Genomic DNA, 24048 nt, shown 5'->3' on the forward strand with positions numbered 1-24048 from the left:
ACTTGTCAGGTCCCTACCATGGATGTATTGTATAATGCAGCTAAGTCCTTGATTGAAAGTATTTTCACTTTCTAAGCGCTGCAGCAAACTCCGCTTGTCATGTTAATATTCCCAAAAATATTTACCAATGTTTAAATCTGCATTAAACGTGGTTTAAGAGTATTGTTTACTCTTTTAACCTCTATGCATAGAGGTCACTACAGTGGACAGCTATTCAAAAGGTGTTTTCTTGTATATGTATTTTTTTTGTTGCATAGTTGCACCATCAGTCACTACATAGGACCCTATTGCATCATCCCATACACTGCCACTCAGTGCCAAGTCAGTGTAAGTGCATGATACATGTCTCTAAAACCAAGATGGCCACATGGACACATGGAAAGCCACATGGACCCGGGCTGCTTCTCAGGTCGACTATTTTCATTACCTCGCTCCTCGGTCTCACCGGAAGTTGATTTGCCTGCGCCATCTTGAGTACCGTCCCATGGCTCTTATTTCTGCCGGAGGACCGAGGATCGAGGAGCGAGCAGCGATCATGGAGGAGCGATAACCGAGGAACCACCAGACCATCCTCCGATTAAATCCTCAGATACTCGCCCCGCCCCCTTACTGTGTATCGCTCACTGATTGGACGAGGCAGTGCATGCACTGATCTGATGCTTCTTGACATGAGATGAGAGTAACACCTACGTCACTTCCGGGCAAAAATTACGGCCGCGCCCACTTTTGGGGGAAACCAACGCTGTCATTTGAATGGCGGTCAATACAAATTCTGAAGTTTTTGCCAATCCGATCAAATTTTTTGGAAAACCGTCGATTTTTGGATCTTCAAAGAGCCCGATTACGATGGCCAGACAGGCAAACAATTACATTTGATCATTGTTAAACGACAATCGGTCTTGATATATGGTTAAATTAAAATCAGTAGGCGAGGCTGTAATTTCTCCAGCTGTTACTCTCATGAGCGAGGCGGAACATAATAGTTGTATCATGCCAACAAGCTGCCGTGTCGTTTATTGCACATCAAACATTACAAATAATCCAGAGTTCAGTGTTTCCGTACTTCCTCTAAGAAGAAAGGACAGTAAAAGAAGAGCTCTGTGGCTTCAGGCTCGATCGCCATTCAAATGACAGCGTTGTTTCCCCCAAAAGTGGGCGGGGCCGTAAAGTGACGTCGATGTTACTCTCATCTATGACAATCGATAGCCTACTGCTATATTTAACCATATATCGAGCCCGATCGTCGATTTATAATGGCTTAATGCAATTGTTTGCCTGTCTGGTCATTGGAATCGGGCTCTTTGATGATCCAAAAATCTCCGGTTTTCTTAAATTTCTGATCGGATTGGCGAAAACTTCAGAATTTGTATTGACCGCCATTCAACTGACAGAGTTGTTTTCCCCAAAAAGTGGGCGGAGACGTTATTTTTGCCCGGAAGACGTGACGCATTTGTTACTCTCATCTATAAAATACATGAACCTCACGGGACTCACTCCTCAGTTTATACCGTGTTTTGTTTCAATTAATGTATCATTTAGTTACACATATGTGATATATCTGAACAACAAAGTGGTCAAAAATCATTTTATTCATTTTTTGGAAACATTTTCATGATCGTTTTTTTCGTTTTATATTTTCATTTATTGTCATTTCCATTCAGTCAGTCATTAAGTGCTATTCAAATGTGAATGTGCTACATATCCAAACAAACAAACAAACAAACAAAGTGTGAAATCCAATGAATGTTAATCTAACTGGGTTTTGATAGATCATATCTGTTTTTGTTCTCTGAATAATTGTATTCCTATTGTGCACTCTAATCAATATTAATCAAACTATTGTTCGTTTAAATACATTTTAAGAATGATTTCTTATTTTATTTCATGTATTTGGATCTACAACAGATGATACTAATGTTTATGTCAGTAAATGTGCACTAACAGAGGCGGGGGTGTTTGTGGAAATAACGGGTACAGAGCTGGCTGCTGCCAGACGAACAGCTGTGCAGCGTCATCACAAACGGACGTCGCTTCACGTAACGCTCCGGAGGAAAGGACGTCCCATTGCTCTTAAAACTCATTTCCCTGCTTCTCGTGGTTTCCTTGCGTCCCTCCATGCTTCCCTGGTGGGAGGGACTAAACGCAGGGAAACGACGCAAGTGAGGGAAGCAAGGATTTCATTGAATCGACCTGAGAAGCAGCCCAAGTCACCCATCTATATCTTGCCAATCCTTTTATGGAAAGCGTCCCCTGCAGGTATAAAACAATGTGGTGACATCAAGTAACAACTAAGGAATCATATAATTCATAAATTATCAAAGTATTGATTTTATGTTTTGCAGGAAATCATGATTAACCACCATTAATCATGCATCACTGGCTATATTTCAACTACAATTAATACTGGTACTGCTGCTGTTGTTCCCAGGGCCGTCCCTCCGTACAGGCAGATCATGCAGACTGTGTGGGGCCTCACCTTATGGAGGGGGCCACACCTTGCGGAGGGGGGCTTCATCTGAGGCGCACCTGTGCGCTTATGTGGCGCAATTAGGGTGGCGGGGCCACGGTTTCGCCGCTGCGGAGGCTCCACTAAGCACTCATCAAATAACTGTGCGTGGGGCCTCAAATTGGCCCCTGGCCCTGGTTATTCTTGAAAATACTTCATCTGCCAATATCTTTTTGGGCCGTAAATCAATATACTTATGTTATTTATAATGTAATTTTAAGTTTGCACATCTTTATTTATAATTTTTTCAAAATGTACATCTCTTCCACCTGAGTGGACATATACAAATCTCTTTTAAAAAACTAGATTAAAAAAAAAAAAGTTCAAATCTTGTTTTTCATGCCCCAAGAGCAATAATAACACTTAGTCAAAAAATCCTGACTGAGGCTTTCATAATTCATGCATGAAAGGGTTAAAAAACATTCATCTGTACGTATAATGACTGGGTTGCCTGGTTGCAGATGCTTTTGTCGTGAGCACACAGGAGGATGCTACCTTACAAACCTGGCAACTTGGGCTATGCGGCTGGATACAGCAGACAGTATGGCGGGAATGCGAGAGTGATTTGGAAACGAAGGGCTTGGAATAGCTCTGGACCACATTGTGTGGAAGACACTGCAGCAACCAGTTGTCTCTGAAGAGCAAAGGACTATTGCCTCTGAGTTTTGTGAGGTGAGTTAAACTCAATTGTGTTAAATGGACTCCATAGTCTGCGTTTGTTATTGCCTAACGCTAACTAGCTATGCTAGCTAACATTAGCCCCCAAAGTAGCTCTGTTTATTGTGTAGCCTAAGTTGTGTTTCTAAGACTGTTATATAGCCCGCCCGAAACACACATAACTGATTACCTAAGTATATATACATATATACTGTGCTACTGGAAGGTAACTCCATATGGTTTCCCATGTTTCTCGAGTTATCTGCCTGCATTTGTTAATGCTTAGCTTCATAGCTAACGCAGTCAGAGCAGAGCGTATCTATGTTTCCAGAATCCTATGTTCCCCTCTTTAATATCTTCATGATTTGGACACATTAAAAATACCTTTCTAATGTTGTTATGTTCTGAACGATATACATTTCTCTGAGTCAAACGTTTGAATTTCACCAGCCATAAGCCTGACAGTCATGTATCAACAGTAACTTAGTTTACACACTATTTACAAAGCTGCCTTGCTTAGGACTCTAACTGTGAAATCAAATGTACGCCTTGTTAAAGTCATGCGATTGTCAGGTTTTAGCCTTGCTTATACACTGATCTCATCCAAATTCCTTCATATGATTGGCCGACATTTCCTAGGGGTTTATCTAAGATCGAGATATTTCACACATGTTGTACACAAGGATAATTATATTTCAATTGACTAATTCTTACTACTGCTTTGGTATGGATACAATATTGAATACTTATTCTATGTATACACGGTATATATTGTTCATGATTTATTCCATATATTGAACCCTCCTTGATTGTTATTAGACAGATACCTTTAATGTACCACACACCCAAGTGTCTATCTGTTTCTACAGCTTTCTCCTTGGTTAAAACAAATAAGACCAACATATAGAACCTATTGGATTTTTGGCACTTTAAGAAAGTCATATTTTAAAATAAATAAATAATTGAAATGAAATGTGGATTGTTCACTACTATGTCATGCACTCAAAGCCTTGCTGTCATAATCAACTAAGCTACAATAGATTATAATCATAAAGTGCATAATGTCTCATATTTCTACATTCTGTCTTCTGTATGCACAGTTGGTTGAGGAGTACACAGGGCAATGGCAGGTTCCTCTCCCTCAGCTGAAGGTGCTTCGGACCGCACTCTGCAGCTTCACCAAAGCCACTGCTGCCTTCCCTGAGGACTGTCAGCACGTCCACTATGTTCTCAGCAGTATGGCCTTGTAAGTACTGTGTTACATGTCAGAGTGGCAAACATGGATACTGGGGAATTTTTAGCCTACACTTTGAATATGCATACCCGTAATCTAAAAACTAGACCATATACTCTTGTAGGGCTGCACGATATTGGAAAAAACTGACATTGCGATTTCCTGCGATATATATATATATATATATATATATATATATATATATATATATATATATATTCATTCCGCAAACCATCCTTTTTTTAACTTTAATGCTATACAATTGGTATTTTTTTAACTATATTTAACCGGATGAAGGATTTTAGTCACGGACGTCTGGATCTTAAGTTATCAGAGCAACAAGCTGAGCTAGCTCGGTTAGCAGCGCCGAACTGCCCTGGAGAAACACATGAAACCACTTTATTCAGTGTTTTTACCTTTAATCACCGGGTCCGTTTGTTTTGGAGAGTTGATTGTGATTGGTGGTTTGCTGTGCATGCAGAGCCTGCATGTCACTCACTCAAGTACCCCTGACATGAGAGCCGCGCAAGTTTTCCTTTTGTAGCAAGCAGCAAAATAATTGTAACATGTTTGAGTTAATTTGCCTACTTAATATCGCACGCCCTAAAAGATTTTTTTTTTTACATCGTCACGTCCTGCGATGTGAATATCGCGCATATCGCGGTTAACGTCACGACACGATACATCGTGCAGCCCTATACTCTTGTGAACATGGCAACCTTGTTTGCTAGCAAAATGCTGGACCACACCTTTTTAAATACATTGTCCCCGGGCTAAAGTATACTAATGTTATGGTTTCTGTCTATTTTGGCAAACCAGTAGAAACCTAATAGCGTTTTGCTTGGATCCGCTGTTAGTAGTGTAACATCAATGTCGGCATCATTTGCTCTCTGACAGTAGCACTTGCATAGAACACAACTGCTAAGGGTTTTGTAATTATCTGACATGTTCCTCTCATTGTCTTGCAGGAGCTTTTTTGAACTGATGCTGTTTTTCAGCAAAGAAGAATTTGTAGAAGAGCCTTTAAAAGACATCCTTGACTCCTTTCAGGTGAAAAAACTCTTTCAATACCTTGTTTTCTAATTCCCACAACCCTTTTATAATACCTAGATTCATATCTACCGTTTGTTAGTTGTGAGTGTTCATTAAAAGTTCCCAGCCCCTATCCAACAGCCAATTGTACCCCCCTGTTTTAAAATAAAACATTGTCTACCTCAGTGTTTGCTACTGATAGTCTAGTTGTAACTTTGGTTGTTTTTAGTAAGGTTTTTGTGTTTAACGTGTCATTTTACCTCTCTTTGCAGCAGTGCCACTGTCAGCTCCTGAGGCACAGGAACAGCTACCTTCAGCATGTAAAGCTCATCATCAAAGCCGGAGGCCCGTGGGAAAACCCAGTGCTGCAAGGAATCCTGAAGGAGGCCCACTTTCCACCACAACAGGGTGGGCTCCTGTCCGTTTCTCTTAGCTAATCTAGCACACACAGATAACACTGCATTATCAAGGAGGTCAGCCCACTCCTGTGAGCAGACTTACCAATGTTGTTTGATCAACAAGCATCATGGGTTTAATGGAGAGGTACAGGTAGAAGAGGAGAGGTGAGCAAACAGCTTTGTGGAGTAGCAGTGCTGATTGACAGGGGGCGTGAGATGTTGTGTGATCGACTCTCCTTCCTGTCAATCAGATAAACTCACTTACTTTCAAAGGTCTAGTTTTAGCAAAGCTAGTAATTGATGATAAGCTGTTTATTAAAATGTTGTTTGTTTCATACTTAACAAATAATATTCCTAAGACTTTACAGTATTACAACAACTTTGCCAGTATAGAATTCTAACAACACCAACATGACCCCAAGCAAACACCTAAATGTCCTTTGTCACATATCATTGTGATTTTCCTCCAATGCAGTTGAGGACTACTTAAGCTCAGAGTTGGCAGTATTCTTTGAGCTGCGGATTCGCTACCTGCTGGCCTGTGAACGAATGCAAGAGGCCATGGCTCTGGCTAAAAGCTGCCTGGAAAATCTCGAGGCTGGAAAGCATCTGTATTTCCATCAGGCCTACCTGACCTGCCTCTACAAGGCCTCACTGCACGAGCACCTTCACAAGGAGGTAAGAGACAGGAAGTCATAATGGGATTTAGAACAAAGCGCATCGCAAGATCTCTAATAGTTGGACTATGATAGTATTAAATAATCTGATATATATAAATCAACCACTTATCTGACAAATAATTCAAACCCAACAAATGTTTATGATGCTGTATAACAATAATATGTGTTAACATTGTGTGATTTAGGTTAATCAATGTTTTTATCATAAGCAGCCAGTTGAACAGATGATTCTTGTATCCATAGTTGTTTGTAATTCGTTTTGAATAAGTTTGCGTTTGGTGTATTTTTCTAAGCATGTGCTTCTACATATTCCTCTTCAGATGGCGGAGATAGATGGCCGCGATGCAGTGGAGATCATCTGCAACACAGAGAGCATGGAGAAAGACGAGCTCCTGTTGTCGCTGTGTAAAGCTTTCCTTACCCAGCAGCTACACAATGGAGACATGTATTACATCTGGTAAGAATGTCTTTAATACATCACTCTAACACCGGACTATGATTATGATACCCTTCTGTCATTCCCCCAGAGTTTATGATACATCCTGGAGCTGGTGTCAGGGTGCACAGATTGCTGAAATAGGAATAGCTAGGAAAAGAGTTTGCTTAATTCAAATAGAACTGATATATTTTGCTCGCCATGCGCTTCCTCCTGCAGGGACCTGGTGTTCATCTGGAGCAGGTTGCATCTCCGGGCCCATCCCTCCGGACATGGCTTTCTGGCTGAATGCTTGCAGTTAGCTTCTTCCGCTACTAACGTCAGAGCCATCTTCCCCTTCATCAAACTGGTCACAACAGAGGTGAGACTCACATCACAGCATCACCTTTTTACCATGTTGTGTTTCTCAGGACAAACGAAATGAAAAAATGTAGCATCTTCCGTTTTCTGTAATTAAGTCGAAATGAAAAAGTCTTAATCATTTGATGCTCTGATCTACCATTTCATCTTGTTCAACCACTCGTTTGCCTTTGGATAGCTGGGAGTGGAAAGCGTCCAGGTGTGTGTGGAGCTTTGTGCCAGGGCCCTGCGGCTGGCTGACATGCAGGCTGACAGTGTGACCCGCTCTCTTGCCTGCAAGACCATCGCCTTCCTGCTGCCTCACGACCTGGAGATCTGTCGAGCGTGCGCCCTGCTGGTGTTCTGCCAGGAGCGCAGCCTGGAAGCTTACCGAACGGTCTGCCTGCTCTACAATCATCCCGACCAGGAGCCGCATCCCCAAAACAGCCCGGTCCGGACCAGCGTGCGATTCCATATCCTGCAGGTCAGAGAAGATATATGATCTGCATGTATAGTTATTTTTTATATATAGCATTATAATCTGTGCCTAAAAATGCTGCATCTTTCTTTTCCAGATGCTCAAGGCGCGCCTGTGTTTCGACCCGGAGTTTTGGAACCTCCTGACCATCAGGACTCATTGCTTGGAGTTGATAAGTGACAACGTCATGAAGGCTGCTGTTCTCAGTGAGATGAAGGAGGAAGAAGAGGAGGAAAACAGGGAAGAGTTGTTCATAAATAAGTGTATAAACCAATCATGCAGTCCAGGTGTAAATCCCTGTCGGTGCACTGAGGCCGCAGAGACTGCTGTTGTGAGCCGAGACCTCCCAGAGGTTCAGGCTGTGGCTGAAGAGACAGAAAAGTGTGTGGCCCCGTCAAATAATACTCTTCTGAAGAGGAGAAAATGGAGAAAAAAGATTGGAAGGAGAAGCCGATCGTTGTCTGACGATGAACCCGAAATTGTAGATGATCCAGAGTTCAAATACAAACTCAAACTCACCTCTTTAGGCAATAAAACGATGTATTCACTAAGACGCAATCAGGTTAAAACGGAAAATTCAGCTTCTGTAAAAGTCCCTCTAAAACCCAAGAGGGAGTATCTTGCTAGGTGTGTGAAGAGCCAAATTCTGAAAAGGAAGGGTCGGAAGAAGCGATGGTTGCAGGGTCTCCCGAGGCTGGAGCAGTTGCAGACCACGGTCAAAGTTAAGGAGAAGGTCATATACAAAGGGAAAAAGCGGCGGGCGGAAGCCCTACAGAAAGTGGAACTCTCATACCCTGATAATGAATTATCCCGTAGAGAGGAAGAGTCTGGTTTTGAGGAGATAACTGACACAGAAGACAAAGAGCCGGGCATGCCTCACCTGGAGAATGAACTCGATCAAACGAGCAAACAGGAAGAGAATCAATTTGAACAGATGGATAACCTCCAGAGGCAAAATGGACTTGAGAAACTTCCAGACTCGGACTGTAAAAGCGTTGTCGAGGAACACACCCAAAAGGAATCTCAAACACAGCTTTGTCTTCCTGTTGAACCTCAAGCTGCTGCTCCGGCTGTTGAAGCTGATCCTGAGCTCGATGGTCCTCCCTTATACTTAATACATTGTCCAATAGAAGCGTTACACAGCTACTCTCTAAAATCCAAAAAGCCTGATGAGGAGAAACCCCCAGAATCCTCGGCACCGGACAAGGTTAATGGCAATACAGAAGAGGAGCCAAAACCCACGGAGGAAACGGACACTGAGGTCAGTTTGTTTTACCCTCTCAGGAATTTCATAATGCAGGCCTTTTCATTTTGGGAAATCACGTTCAGTTGTATTTTTCTTGTTGCATTAGCAGCAACTTACTATATGTCTGTGGAATGTGTGTGCTATTCAGGAAGAACACTTACTGCATATAAATGAGAACGAGAATGTCATGGCACTCATTCTGTTGTCTCTTTTCTCCAGGTGAAATCCAAGAGGCCTTGGAAGGACCGAATGCTGCGTGCTCAACAATATGCCCACTTGATGTACCACTGCAACTTGTGCCACAAGGACTATAAAGGCTTGAATGTCATGAGGCATGCTCTCTCGCACCTTAAGAGTAGGAAACTCAAATGTATACTCTGTGGAAAACGCTTTAAGCAGCTCCCCTTTGCCAAAAAGCATGTCATGGACCACATTGATGAAATGTCCAAACAGAAGAAGCAATGCACTGAGGACGCTCCTGCTGCTAATGGTGTAGCAGATCATGTGGACAATCAGCATCAGGATAAAAACACAACTTCCATTTCCAATGAGGAAGACTCCTGAACCCAAACCCGCGGGGGAAATGTAAAGTGTCAAGCCTCAAAAGGGAAGATCGAATCATCAGGAAACCTGCGCACCCTCATCAAAAAGACAGCTGTGCTTTACAAGAAGTGCAAAAACCCCGACGCTAATATATACCAGGCAGGTAGACTTCAAGGACGAGCAGGTAGTCATTCAAGATGGCCTGGTGATCCGTGAAGGACCCCTTTGTGGTGGGGAGGGAGAGAGTGGGAGAGGAGGAGAATGGCTTCAGTGTGGACATCACGTACCACCTGTGTCCCTCAGAGACCTGTGACAGAGTCTTCCTGAGGGTCAGCAGCACACTAACCAAGCACGCCATCAAATGCCATATCAGCGAAGAGAAGGTGCTGGAGAAGACCTTTGTGTGGGCCAAACACAAGTGCTCCATATGCCTCAGGTAAGAAAGGCTCGTAGCTTAACATCTACCATTTCCCAAAGCTACATCTAGTGGCAATGTAAATCAGGGATGGTGAAAACTGACTTGTTAAGTGAATTGATATAGACATCAACCACACATGGCTTTTCACATGAGCAAATGTATGTTGCCTTCCGGACTTAAAGTAGCAGTTCACTCCAAAATCTATTTGTTTTATTTTTGCTCTTACTTGTAAAGCTACGTATCAAATTAAAGTTATTTTGGTGTGAATTGCTCAGTGTTGGGGATATCAGTTGTAGCTATGATGCTAATATTGGAACTAAAAGGCAACCGACCAACATGTGCACAAGTAAGCATGCAGCTCCTCATGGATGAGCGTCTCTTTGTCACTCATCATTATTGAGTTGATTTTGGTAGAAAGAAAATGTTTTCTACGTGAAATTGCTCACCGCAAGGTCTGTGATTTATCTTGAGTAACTGGCTCATAACTTCGGCAAAGAGACGTTGTGTCCTTCAAATAATTAGTTTTGGTTCTTTGAGCTCCTTGATATTTGATGAAACGGGAAGCTCTGTGTCGGATGTCTCCAACACTCACACCAAAACGGTCTTGATTGATAAGTAGCAATAAACGTAAAATATGTATGTTTGATTTTGGGGATTGGTACTTTTTAGGATACCGGACTATTATAATATTAATAATACAGGATCACAAACGTTATTTTTTAAATGTTACAATTTTCTCAACATTTAAAAAAAAAAAAACTTTTTTAGTTTATCTTTACTTTTTTTAACAATATTTCGTATGATCCTGACTGTTCCCCCCCCACAGGCAGATCCAGTTTGTGCAGCACTATAAGGACCACATGAAGCTCCACGACACCACGCTGCTGCACTTCTGCTACCATCAGGGCTGTGAGCAGCGCTTCCCTTCACAGCAGGAACTAAAGGGCCACGTCATCACCCATAAGCCCTTCAGACCTCAATGTCCATTCTCAGACTGTGAGAAGCTGTTCTCAAGCATTACAGGGCTCCATGAGCACGAATGGAGACACTACATCCAGCGCCTCAGAAAGATGAGCTGGGACCCCGGCAGACAGATGCAGCAAAGTGCTGAAGCCCCCTGGAAGCAGAGGGTGAAAGTAGAGGAGCTGTGGCTGCAGAGTAAAAAGGGGAAGAGGAAGGATGCCTCTAATGTCGAGGGTTCCAGAGAAATTCAAACTGAAGGTCAGCACTGTAAAACTAACTTCCCAGACGGCTATCAGCCGGATAACTGCCCAGAGAAAACAGTCAGTCATGAGCCTATGTGCAACACTAAATCCACCATCAAACGGACATGAGCAGGAGACGAGGAGGACAGAAGGAAAGAAGTCCACTCCAAAGAAGAGCCGTCGGAAAATAGTGCCCGAGGAGGTGGGACCCGTTGAACGTCAAAGACCTGGAGGACTTGGCCACTTTGTCCGAGGCAGTCCAGCAGGCAATAGGAGAGCCGCACATCACCGAGCACAAAACTTTCAAACCAGAAGACCCCGCCACTTCCGTCAAAAGCCCCCTTCATCCGGCCGCCGCCCTCCACCTACCTGGATGAAGCCCGGCTCTCCATGCGCAAGAGGAGGGCCCCCAAAGAGGTCGCTCTGAAGAAGAACACCTACTGGAACATTAAGAAAAATAAGGAGGAGCAGCAGGGGGAGGAGGACGTGCAGAAGGTCAGGCAGCGCTGCGACAAATGTCCTCTCCTCTTTCAGCAGCGTGGAGGAACTCCAGAAACACCAAGCCCTCAACACCTGCTCCGCACTCTTTGGCTTCGACTCAGACGATGAAAGTAAGTAGGCTGGATGCTGGGATCTTATCAAGTGTATAGAGTCTAACCTGGACGTTAGCATCCCAATGTCTCCCTCAACAAAAGTCAATGGGACTATGCAATTGATTTTGTATTGTGACAATAATTACATACATACACATATTTTTCCAAGCAGGATACTCCGCGCGTATCAACAACACTTTTATAATAGTTGTAGTAATAGCTAACGTTAGGCTATAAACGGACTACTTCCTGGAAACAGCTTTGCGTCACCACTGCTCAGCTAAAGGCAGACTTGTTTTTGCCCGTGATGACGTTTAGTAGTCTGCAGTTTGTATGACTCATAGAAGCTTTAGACATTCACCTGTAGGGTATTAACTCACTTATTTGTTGTCCTAGATTCGAACATAACATGAACATTTCTTAAGCTTGCGTTCACCACACATCTTATTCCAGACGTCTAACCAAAAAAACATTTAGACGAGGGAACGGAAGTGCTGAACTCATTTCTGGGTTTTAGGACTCTCTAACCTACATGAACCACTGGATGACCTTTGTTTTATTTGTTTAGGTTAGTAATGACTGAAGAGGAGCTGTAACCATGGTGACCACTCTACTCTGCCACCGGGCTCAGGGCTAGCATCAAGATGGAGGAAGACTCTCATAATACTACAGTACTCGAAAGAAAGAGGAGATTTGTGCCAAAATAGCTAATTTGGGGATTTGTATTTCTCTTTAACTGATGAAACCTTTTCGAAGCAATATTTTGCATAGTTAAAACTATATTTTAACACATTGTTTTCAAAATATCATATAAGTATATATAAAAAAAAACTAACCCTGTGATAGTTACCATGTTTTCACTTTACACTATGTTGGTTACTGCATTTGTTTATTCCACCAACAGAAGGCCAATATTTGAAGGGTTGTCTTTTGCTTGTCTTTCAGTTTGACCCGTTAACACTATGAGGTGAATGTCCCTGTCGCTCATATACTGGTTAGTGAGCCTGAAAAAATGTATTCGAACCACTTGTTCAGGTAGTTTTAATTTAAATATATTGTTTTACTCACTTCACTAAGCCTTTATTCGATCAAGTGGATTTAAAATGTGCTTTTGATTTGAATCAAAGGGACAACTATGATTTACTTTACACTGTAATCTATTTTGAAGAAAAAAGGCAGGCATTAAGAATCTGGCTTAGAATATGTTTTCTCTTCCTGACTTGCTGGCAGCACTTGAATTAATTTCCTTGAATGGCTTCAGCTCTTGATTTGAACCTTTTATGTATTTACATGCAGTATATCATTGAGCAGTATTTGTAACTCTATGAACTATTGTATCAAACCACATAAATGGATGGAAAGATGAAATGTGTTTGTTCAATGACTGTCTTCCAATCATGCACTGGTTTGAGCTTTGGTAAAAAGTGTCACTAATGACTAACAGTAGATATGTGGTGGTTGTACATCTATACTGTTAACAGTATTTATTTCTAAATAAATCCTCCAAAGTAACTTTTGAAACTAAGGAGGATGTAGGATTTCCCAACAAGTCTTCTGACAACAGGAGTCTAATTAAAATGTCTGAAACCCTGTTATGCCTTTTTAAAGTCACACTATTATTCTGTACAATACGACACATATTTATAACTTCATTAGTGCCATGAACAAATCCGTTTTGCACTGTCGGTAGAGATACAATTTAAAATCTGTTCACTTTGAATTTATTTTTTGATTCAGTTTAACCCCATGTTATGTATATATACTTTTGAGATACTCTGTAAAATAGTTTGTATGTGTATTCTTTTTTATGGGACTGCACTTAAACCTGCTTATTTATATATATACAAATGTTAATATATTAGATTTGTAAATGTAATGATGATTTCCCATCTATTTTTCATTAAAAAAAAAAAGGCATTTAATTTGTTGGAATAAACAAATGAAACTAAACGTTGTCATTGGTTTAATACAATAATGTATTCACATAAATCAACAACCCGGTTTTTTTTTGCTTCAAAAGAAAATGCAGTGAGATTACACAGTAAGTAAGGAGACAGTTAAGTTCAGGCATTGCATATTTATTGTTCATAAACATATTGCTTTATTGTTCACCCCAGGAAAGAGGAAGTAGAATATATTACAATTTCTTGTTTAAAAAACTTTTTGCGTCACATTTTCCTGATACAAGGTTCTATAAAGTACAGGGAAAATCTAAATACGTACATAAAATGTACTTGTTTAGCCAACAAAGTGTATTTTATCATCAGTCACTAAACAATAGAGTAACAGGAACTCAGGTTATATTCTCAATCTATTGCATTCCAATAACAGGCTCTAGAGTTGACAGGCTGTCCGGCTACAGAACAGCTTTCAACAGTTTCCAGAGTCGTGCAGCGAATGCATTCCAGTTTTTAACACATGCTTATTTCACCATATGCTCTCGTGCTGCTTATAGTTTAAGGACTAAAAGACAGACACGATGTCTTTGCAAAGGAATATGGAGAGAGATGGACATGTTATACACGACATGCATCCTACAGTGCATCGATGACATCAGACACCCTAACATCGTCTCCTCACACATTTTCCTTTGACCTGAGATAAGAAAATCCTTCACTTATGGAACCGAAGGTAGGTCCTGTACAGATTTAAAGGCAGAAACCCTAAAGTAATATAATCTACACACAAACTGCTACATTTAATTATATGCATGACTACTGATCTGGGTAATAAAACAAACAATAATTGAAGACATTCACTTCCCGCAGACACCCTTGAAATATCTAGACAAACTGCCCATACATCTCACACTGACCAACAGTTAACTTTTGTTTGTGAAAAAAAAACAGTACAAACATGTCTGAACAGCATTCAGAGTTGGTGATACACATGCAAAGTGTCAGAGTGCTTCCCAAAGGGGTGTAGCTATGATACATATTTCTAGAATTCAAAATATTACTATATATATATATACATACACTACTAAATGACTGCGCTTAAAAACACAGCAGTAGTCATTTCAAATGGAAGACCTGGATCAAAAAGAGAGGGGTGGACATCCATGTAGGCTAACATAAAGTAAGGAAGTAACAAAATAATAAAACAATTATCAAGCCATGCAAAAGCGCTGTAAACAAGATGTTCTTTTATAATAAATTCATTATCATAGTTTTTTTGTAAAAAGCTTCAAATAATGTTATCTTGTTCTACAGCCAGAGGCGACGTTGTCTTTATATTTTAATATTTAATATCCATAAGTTAGATACTAATGTTTAATTTCCACAGCTTGTAGTTTCTTTACCTGTAAAAAAGCATTTTAAAACGTTGGAGAATGAGGAGAATCTGCAGCTGCTAAACTTGAATGTGTACGTTTGTGAGTTAAAAGGGCTTCGATATGGCTTTCCAAGGCAGGGTGTGTGTATCGCCTACCTCTGCTCTGATTACATGCTCCACATGAACCGCCTGCTGAGTGTTGTATTGGACTGAAGAGGGTGGTAATCTATGACTCCTGAGTTGCTGACATAGTGTTGAGGACATGGAAGCCATGTTGAGAATTGTTAAATTATTATACAGTATGCTTTTAGTTCATTTTTAAATGTCCTTTCTAATTCAAAGATTGAAGTGCTTGCCCAAGACAAATCTGAAGAAATGTTACATTTTTGTAGGACAAAGTTAGATTTTCTTGTCTTATTACAGTACAGCACATTTGGGTAAATGGTGTGTGTACTATATATCGTTATACTTGAGGAAAAACACTAGTCTATTTTGTCATTGTTTTTCCTGAATTACAATTACGATCTAAAAATGTCCAAGTTGTGGTGTTGGTTATGAAGTAGGTCCATATCCGATTTCAAGAATGTAGACCAATTTCAATAAATATTATAGATTTTGTTTCTCAACACACTAAATTCAGTCTTTGGGTAGGGGTTCGAATACTAATTTGGGAAAGTTTCAGGATAAAATTGAACATAGTACAATAATAACGGAAGTCAATAACATCTTGATTTCTAAATAGCTCGATTATTGTTGCTTCAAACCAATGAAAACGTTGATGTTCAACTCATACACAACGTATGACATTTAAACATGGGGGAGAAGTATGACTAAGGGACAGTGCAAACGCGCCCCTCTCACCACTTGAATGTACAGTTTGTTTTGCATAACGTCGATTTGCATGGTTGAGGACCAGTGGATTGCATTTGTGAAACACATGGTCACCGACCTTCTGGTTTCAGAGGAGATGCCGCTCAGTAGGAAGTGGACAGAAGCAGAGACACACTGGAGCAGCAGAGAGATGCTCAGTGTGTGCCGTTGGTGCTCCAGTCGTAAGGGAGGAAGATGACTTTGGTCTTCCCAGCAGATATCACATCCTGCAGGCTGCTCTTCTTCGGGGAGTCGCCCATGTGATCCAGCACCCACTTCAGCAGCTGCAGAGAGAGAAAACACAGGCTTAATGGATGGTATTTATTCACAATTATCATCGAAATATGATTAAGACACTGGCAACACTAACTTCAATTTTGTTGGGAAATATTTGTATTGCATCATACTTTTGGTACAATTTAATACTAAAAAGTATAGTATTTCTACTTTAACTTGTGAAAAATATTCAATATTTCTTCCACCACTCCTGTGATTCCAGTTTTTGAAAAAAAAAGACTGCGCAGGGGTCAGTTGGGAGTCAGAAGTACCTTTTCATCCGTTCCTCCAAAGTCAGCTTTGTACCACTTGAAAATCTGACTGAGTCGCACTTCTCTTTTCCCAGAATCCACCAGGCAGGAGTCATCGTTTTCCAGGAAGGCCTCTGCTGCTGTGCGGAGCTGGCTGTCGATGTCCTGATAGGGTAGATCAGATTTTTATTTACCAGATATGTTGCAGATACACTTAATGCATATTGCTGAACTCTGCTCACCTTTGGAGTGTATGTTTTGATGGGTGGGCAGCCCTTTGCTCCACAGTTCAAGGCAAAGTGAATGAGGGGCTCAGCGTCTGGAAGCGCCACCTAGTGGACAAAATGAGAAATAGAACATTACTCTAGTTATTCTGTCAAAAAAGTGTCTATCTTGTGAATTATTTAAATGTTCTACTGTGATTTAACAGAATGTCTGAATACCTGTAGTCGTGGGTCTGTTTTGGAAAAGGGCCTTAATAGCTGAGCCATTCCTCTTCTGTTCCCTCTCAGAACGCCGTTCTCAATGTCCTGTAGTGTGAACAACTCTCCTCCAATCAGGTAGCTCACATAGTTGAAGAACTACATAAGGGACAGGAACACAATCTATATTTTTAATCAAAGTACATGTTTCAAATATTAAGATAACACAACCATTTATGTCACTTCATTTGCATGTTTATCTTTAGATTTCACTCTGGATGTAAAATAATGTACATTATAGGAGATACTGGTTAAAATCAGCATAAAGAAATGGCTAACCTCGACTTCAACATAGAAACATTATCTTAGCAATATTGATATCTACATATTTTTTGCAGCACTATTTCAAAGTATTAAAAAACACAAATATTTTCATATTGTATTTTCAATTACAGTGAGGACTATGGGCTATGAGGACTTCAGGAGACCCTGTAGCGTCTTAAAGTGTGGCTGTGTGACCCTACTTTGTATCTCTGCAGCATGTTGGTGGGGGCCCCCAGGCGGAGGTTCCCGTGGATGACCAAGGCGTTGTAGATGTTGATGAAGAAGGCCAGCTTCTCCTCCCGGCTGAGAGAGAGCAGCTCCACCCGCTGCAGCTGGATGGCCAGCTCACAGTACCGCTCGAAGGCAGGGTCACCCGACATGCCCTTGTAGTCCACAGACTGGTGGAGCAACAAGAAAACATACAGTACCACCCCGTTTCACAAATATGCACAGGTTAACAAACCCATCTCTAGGAGCCAATTAACACTGTGGGGTGTAAAGGTAGGAACCAATGTTCGTGGTTAGAGGTTCAACCGGAAGGCCATACAGTTTTTGACCACACACGAAGAACACACAAACACGGGATTACAAACATTTGCTAAAGGTATTGTGTGAACCGTAATATTGTGTATGGTGAATAATCAAATGAAGCAAGTTAAATGGACACCAGTAAAAAGGAAATAAAGACTGTATTTAACTGGAAACTTTGTATCTGACTTTTATTCACCTGGCAAACTTTATGTGCGTCAATTACGCAAACATAGCGGATCCTCAGAGGCTTAAAGAAAAAAAACAAAGTATATGGCCTTTGCTCTCAAGATATTATTCAGATGCTGGTTCCTAAAGTGAGAGCACAACTAGGTAAACAAGCTTTTAAATGCAGCTCCTTCTGCCTGGAATAATGTACAGAAGGAGCTGGAACCGTCAGATGTAATCACTATGGGGAGTTCAAGTCCATCTTAAAGAACAGAGAACAAGAAACCATTGGTCGATGTGATCGCTCTTACACCCCCTAATTGAAATCGCTTTAAAATTGTGCCAGTTTTTAAATGTTTTATAATAGTTTCTTTTTGACTGGTTAATGTGCCGTTTCATTTCTGTTTTGCGACCCCTGTATTCGTCTGCCTGTTTTGTTTTGGGTTCATTTGTTAGACCATTGTTCATGCTGCCCTCTTGGCCAGGCCGCTCTTGAAAAATAGATTTGAAATCTCAATGACACATTTACCTAGTTAAATAATATGAGTTAATATATATCATCTTTTTGTTTGTTTGACCTTTTTAAAGCAGAAAAGGATAGACCTGTAAATAAACCTGTTTGTCTCCAAAACACCAAACCTCCCCTAACATTCACCTTCCAAGTGCAATAGTATGCAGTGTATGCTTATAATCATAACCAGTTACATGAAAACACTCTGCGTCTCCTTACCTTGCCGTCAGCAGAAAGATGTTCAGAGAACAATTTCAGGATCAACTCCCGTAAAAGCAAAGACAGCTCGGCAGCTGAGAGAGAGAAAGAGATAGAGAGAAGGGTTCATGTTTTAGATTAAACAGGGTTCTTTGGTGAGACCGACAAAACCAATATCTGAAAGGTGAAAGCAACTGTGTTAGCAAAGCACCATACATGTTTGGTGAGTGTACTCCGAGTAGCTGTGAAATAATCCATGGGGGAAAAATAAATCATTTGCATAAAGATCAGGCTAGTGTTGTCTACAGATAAGATACTTAGTACCTGTGGAAAAAGAGAGCACTGCAGATGACGCATAATAATGCTAACACGTGCTAACAGTGATTATGGTCACGGAGCAGTTTGTTAGTTAGCCTGTGGAGGGGAGAAACATTCAGGTATAATACAACGCACCAAACGTCTAAGCACGACCGAAGAACAAAACACTTGGGAGAAGAAAAGAATCATCAGAAGATGACACCAAACATGGGTTTGAAATAGGGCTTCAATGATACATTGTTTTCAGGCCAATTTTCCCTTTTGATCAAAATCAATGGATGAGGTTTCTGACAGACTAAATAATTATAGCACTGAATTTACAATATAACATTACAGACTTAATACATCTAAATACAGCTTAATTCTAAGGGTCAAGCATAGACGTTTCTGTCCATCATAAAAGGCCATATATACAAGATATATCATTAAGCCCTACCTCCGTTCGCCCCACCACACAGCTCACAGACATAATACACACCCCCAAGCCTCCAAAGAGTTCATAAACCAAAGCCAGCAGCAGCAGAGAGAGGACGGGGGTTAGAGAGCACTGGAGGTCCCCAGTCAGCCTGAATCTACAATGTGAGTGCGTACACCCCAGAGCCGGGTCTAGTCCTGACCTACCCGGGATGGGGATGCAGGCGGCCAGCCGTCCTGCGTTGAGGGCTGAGTGAGGGTCGTGCTCCAGCAGCCTGTACAGAGCGTCTCTCCCCTCTCCAAAACAGCCTTCCTTCTCCCCACAGCCACGCACACTCACCATGTACTTCTTCTGCATCATGGCCTGGCCAGTGCTACAGGCCTCAGCCCTGGCTGGCACACACACACACGCCACAGACAATGTGTATCAATCAGGGCATCAGATTATGCTATTAACTGCTTTAGAATCAGAGTGACAGGACGCTGAACGCCTGTTTGACTGCATGTCCACAGCCTTACTCACCCATGCCCTTCTCTTTGTGCAGCCAGTCAACCAGCTGGTCACTGGAGAAGCTCTTTTTGTGTACTGTCAGCCCCTTCCTATGACTGCCAATCACATTGCCATGTTTGAAGTTCTCTACCAGGTCCGCCAACTCATCTCTCTCACACACAAACTCTGTGAGGGTCAGCGACATATGTACAAACACAGAAAATGTTGTTGGTGGGAAAGATGGCAAATTAGTTTGATCAGATTACAGCTTATCCTTTTCTCTTGGTTATTGTTTTTTTTCAGTGTTGCATCTACTATTTGTATTACTTTGTTGCTATGTATTTGTGACATTGTACATCATTGTTTCATATGTAATTTCACACATTTTCTGATCCTTATATTTTGCTTGTTTTATTTTAACTAGCTTTTCATTTTTTATGTTTTTGTGTAGACCCCGGGAAATAAAGGAATAATCCAGCATGGCTGTTCGGTTTTTTTGTATTTAAAGAAAGAAAGACCAAAGAAACAAAACGTACCATAGAGTTTAGGACTATTTAACTTACATTTTTTTAATGTCTTTGCCCTTTTACCACACAACATGTGGTGAAACATAGTTAAACAGGAAATATCTTCACTATATCTACTTATTTGGATTAAAGAATTGGGAAATGACAGTGGTTCATTCAGATTAACAACTTGAGTGTCAGATTCTCTCCTAATAACATGGGGCTGCTATACAGTGGCCTACATGCTCCTCATAGCAGCCACATCTGGACAGAATTACTGAAATACATCAACGGTATTATAAGATTTTTTTTAATCAAGACTGTCAAGGGAGTAATAAACAGATGGAATGTGTTAACATAATGATATAATCAAAACGCATTCTGTTTCTGTAGGTCACATCTTACTCCACTAAGAGCTGTGTTTGTGTCTCTTTGGACAGACTTTGTTTACACTGTAGGCGGTTAAAGCCAAACAGGTACTGTGCTGCCAGACGGAGTGCCATGTTTCCTGTCTCAACTGTGTGTGTTAGCAAGAGTGACACACATCTGCTGTTACCCAAGCACACCCCTCAGTGTGGTTCATTTCACCATCTCATTTCTGAGCACAGTAAACCATCTGATTTTTTTTTTAATACACTGCAAGATAAACACACCATGAAATGTGCATTCAAATAGGGTTAAGGCATTAAGTACAGCAGTGTACAATTTATTTCTGCACAAAATCTATAACAAATGATATTGCTGGCAAAGAAAACAACTTTAATTTGGAAAAGGAAAAAGTGTTTTGTCAGAACCTGAATCCCTCACCTCCATCCGTCTCCCCCGACGTGCTCCCTGTTGGATTCTCCTCTGGGAGGGGGGGGGCGTCTGCTGGAAGAGGCTCTTTCCTCACAACATTCACCAGCCTCTGCAGCTCTTCAGGAGCCTGAGGACAGACACACATGCAAGTTTAAAAACAAGTGTTTTTGACTGACCTGACTTTTTTCTCAGAATTCTGACTTTTTTCACATCCCCACGTTTTTGTTTTCATGTGGCGCTAATCCTCTTCTGTATATGTTCGACTTTTTGGTATACATATTATTTGGTCTGTTTGCTTTGCCAAAATGTTATTGGAAATATGGCATAGCATAGGCATGTTCTTTGTATTGATATTGTGTGAAAAACAAAGTACATGTATGGGCAAAATGGTTAAATAATTTAAAAGAGTTAAACCACAATTTCAAAAATGTGTTTTTTCTGCAATTAGATTTTTTTTTACACTTACACAAAAAATGTTATACATTAAACTTAGTTTCTTCTCACCAGTTTGTGTAGGTCATCATTCCCGCCTACATGAATGTTGTTGAAGAAGATCTGAGGCACGGAGCTGCGTCCGGTCAGCTCCTTCACCCTGGCTCTGAGCTCCGGATGCTTCCCCATATCCACGTCACACACTGGGACCCCCAGACCCCCCAGCGTGGCTTTAGCCTGCACACAGTGTGGGCAGCCCTGGATGGAGTACACTGTGACCCGGCCCAGAGAACTGCTCTCAAACTCCTCCATCTACTGCAATAAAGGAAACACAAGAAAGCAAAATGTTTTAAACTTGGACTGCCAGATAAAAAAAAAATGCTGTGCTCCCTGGTTTTCCTGATCAACGTTGTGATTCACAATCACATGTGTACTTTATTCAACACATTTAAATGTTGTTGAATTCCAATATAAGCGACATACCTTTTGACCTGAATAAAGCTTTAAACAATTGCATTTCTCTGGGTTAGCATGTGGATTCCAATTTTTCAAGTCTTTATATCGTTGAAAGTGTAATTCTACGCTTTTTTGGCTTTTTGTGTTATTGGGTAGCTCCATATTGTCTGTGTTTTATTCATGCATGAAGAGTTGGTTTCTGTAGCTAGTTAGGAGCAAGACTTTTATTTGAATGATATTCAGAATAATATTAAAAAAAACTGTTTTGAACCCAATCATTTCCTCTATCCGGATCTGCGTAAAGACAATGAAATAATTTGATGAAATATTTAACAAAAAAAATCAATGTTACAAATATGTAGAAATGTTATAATGCAAAGTCAGAAAATACATTAAATCCTAATTCCCTCTACTTAGCGTTTCAGACTCTTGAAAGACTGATTTAAAAACATTTTAATAGTGTGATTTGCCTAAATGTGAAAAAGATTTATAGTTTGTATACCTACACTTTTCTTTGTTGACACTTAAAGCATGAATTTGGTAGTACAAAGAAAACTGCAGGTTTAAAATGTATGATTTATTCTGACTTCTATTTAGACAAGATCCAGGACATGCTAATTATTTCATATCTGTTCTGTTTACAGATTTGTATCTCTCTATTTCTTCTCGTTTAATTTGTGCTTTCTCAGGAAGGACACTGTTTTCCGAGTTATTTTGCAAATGACTAGAGGAAAGAAGTTACTTTTTTTGACAATTTCTAATAGTACTGTATATTGAGTTATGTTGGCCAGTTGAGAGATTTAAACCAGTTTCTTTATTACTCTGGTTTGAGGAAATATGTTTGCATCATTTGGGAAATGAGTTAAGCCATTTCCTCTTAGCTCATTTCAGAACATTTCCTTGTGTTGAAAGCAGGCCACTGTGATGTGTATTTCAACGATGTGAAATTATAGAAACTGAAGTAAGCCAATAAAACAGTTCCTCATTGTGACAGAGTTTTATGGCAGCAGTTAGGCAATGTCAGCCTGTCAAGCTTATCAATCAATACCACACCTAGTGTTGAAAACATGGTCAAATTCCATGTCCTGATTTCTTAACAAAATAAATGCTTCCAAAAACAATATGCAAGTGAGAACATAACATTTGCATAAAACAGTCCACAAGCAGTGACTCCACAACATGTTCTTATTTTATAATTGATTCACTACTAACGAATTTTCCCGTCCGCCTGTATATCAGCTTCATTTATACAGTAATAATACCTTATTCAGTATGTTGATAAAAGATTAATGCACATTAACTAAGCCTTTAAAACAAAAAATCATCTCAAACTAAAGTTATATCAATATCCCGAATTGTAAAATAAAACGTATTGTTATAGAAAAACTGTACATTTTAGTGGTTGTAAAGGGTTACTGACGAGCAATGCTAAAGTTACTTTAAATTTGCAAAGTTTCTTATGGAGTTTGGCTCTGGATACGGCGTTTGCTCCAATACCTAAGACGCGATCATATCAACAGTGATTAAATCATTACACAAGTCGTTTAATGGCATACGATAAACAACATTTAACGATACAGGTATGCGTATACAAGCTAAACTATGCAGGGGCGAAAGGTTAAACAACCTAATGTGGATCTATTATCAAAACATAGTGGTACGTTACCTTTACGCGATTTACTCCCTTTCGTTATTCGGCAGTACAGTTTTAAATCGTGCAGTGGCGTTCTTCTTTCCTGCGAATTAAAATGCTATGTGTGTCGCCAGCTGAGAGGTCGCTTATCTTGCAGGTGTATTTCCACACAGCTGCACTGGCAGAACATCATCATTGCGCAGGCTAGCTGCTTTTATTTAGCTAGCTATCTTGTCCTGTGATGCCTTCAAGTGCTCCTCGTAAATACGACTGATTATAAATAAAAACATCCAAAACCTAAATTACCAATACAAAAAAACAATCACATGTTTAAAACCTAACACCAGATTGTTGTATCTGTGAACTGAATTCTACATTTTGTTCCAATTAAAAGGTCCCCTTTTAACATGGCATA

General features: G+C 40.5%; 2 protein-coding genes across 3 annotated transcripts; one reads left to right on the top strand and one right to left on the bottom strand.

Moving 5' to 3' along the window:
* The first annotated feature begins 2962 nt into the window (after nt 1-2962).
* On the top strand, nt 2963-13668 carry LOC117560090 (zinc finger protein 292-like). The gene is made up of 14 exons (XM_034236855.1): nt 2963-3178; nt 4264-4409; nt 5366-5447; nt 5702-5837; nt 6303-6505; nt 6828-6964; nt 7163-7304; nt 7482-7766; nt 7858-9021; nt 9226-9567; nt 9768-9985; nt 10794-11250; nt 11446-11783; nt 12334-13668. Exons 2-13 carry the CDS (start codon nt 4402-4404, stop codon nt 11779-11781), a joined length of 3510 nt encoding a protein of 1169 aa, XP_034092746.1. The 5' UTR covers nt 2963-3178; nt 4264-4401; the 3' UTR covers nt 11782-11783; nt 12334-13668.
* A 154-nt stretch (nt 13669-13822) lies between these two features.
* Nucleotides 13823-23868, bottom strand: zgc:152951 (uncharacterized protein LOC569013 homolog). 2 transcript variants are annotated; one of them, XM_034236901.1, is made up of 11 exons: nt 23667-23868; nt 21617-21859; nt 21122-21239; nt 19842-19994; nt 19526-19711; nt 18608-18681; nt 17382-17579; nt 16879-17016; nt 16678-16767; nt 16457-16600; nt 13823-16192 (listed from the first exon to the last, which is right to left on the bottom strand). In XM_034236901.1, exons 2-11 carry the CDS (start codon nt 21854-21856, stop codon nt 16064-16066), a joined length of 1470 nt encoding a protein of 489 aa, XP_034092792.1. In that variant the 5' UTR covers nt 21857-21859; nt 23667-23868; the 3' UTR covers nt 13823-16063. The 2 variants fall into 2 exon arrangements, with proteins under 2 accessions (XP_034092792.1, XP_034092793.1); XM_034236902.1 differs by lacking the exons at nt 19526-19711; nt 19842-19994.
* Between the last annotated feature and the right edge of the window lie 180 nt (nt 23869-24048).

The sequence above is a fragment of the Gymnodraco acuticeps genome, unplaced genomic scaffold, assembly GCF_902827175.1.
Source record: "Gymnodraco acuticeps unplaced genomic scaffold, fGymAcu1.1, whole genome shotgun sequence".
In the NCBI taxonomy this organism is placed as follows: Eukaryota; Metazoa; Chordata; class Actinopteri; order Perciformes; family Bathydraconidae; genus Gymnodraco; species Gymnodraco acuticeps.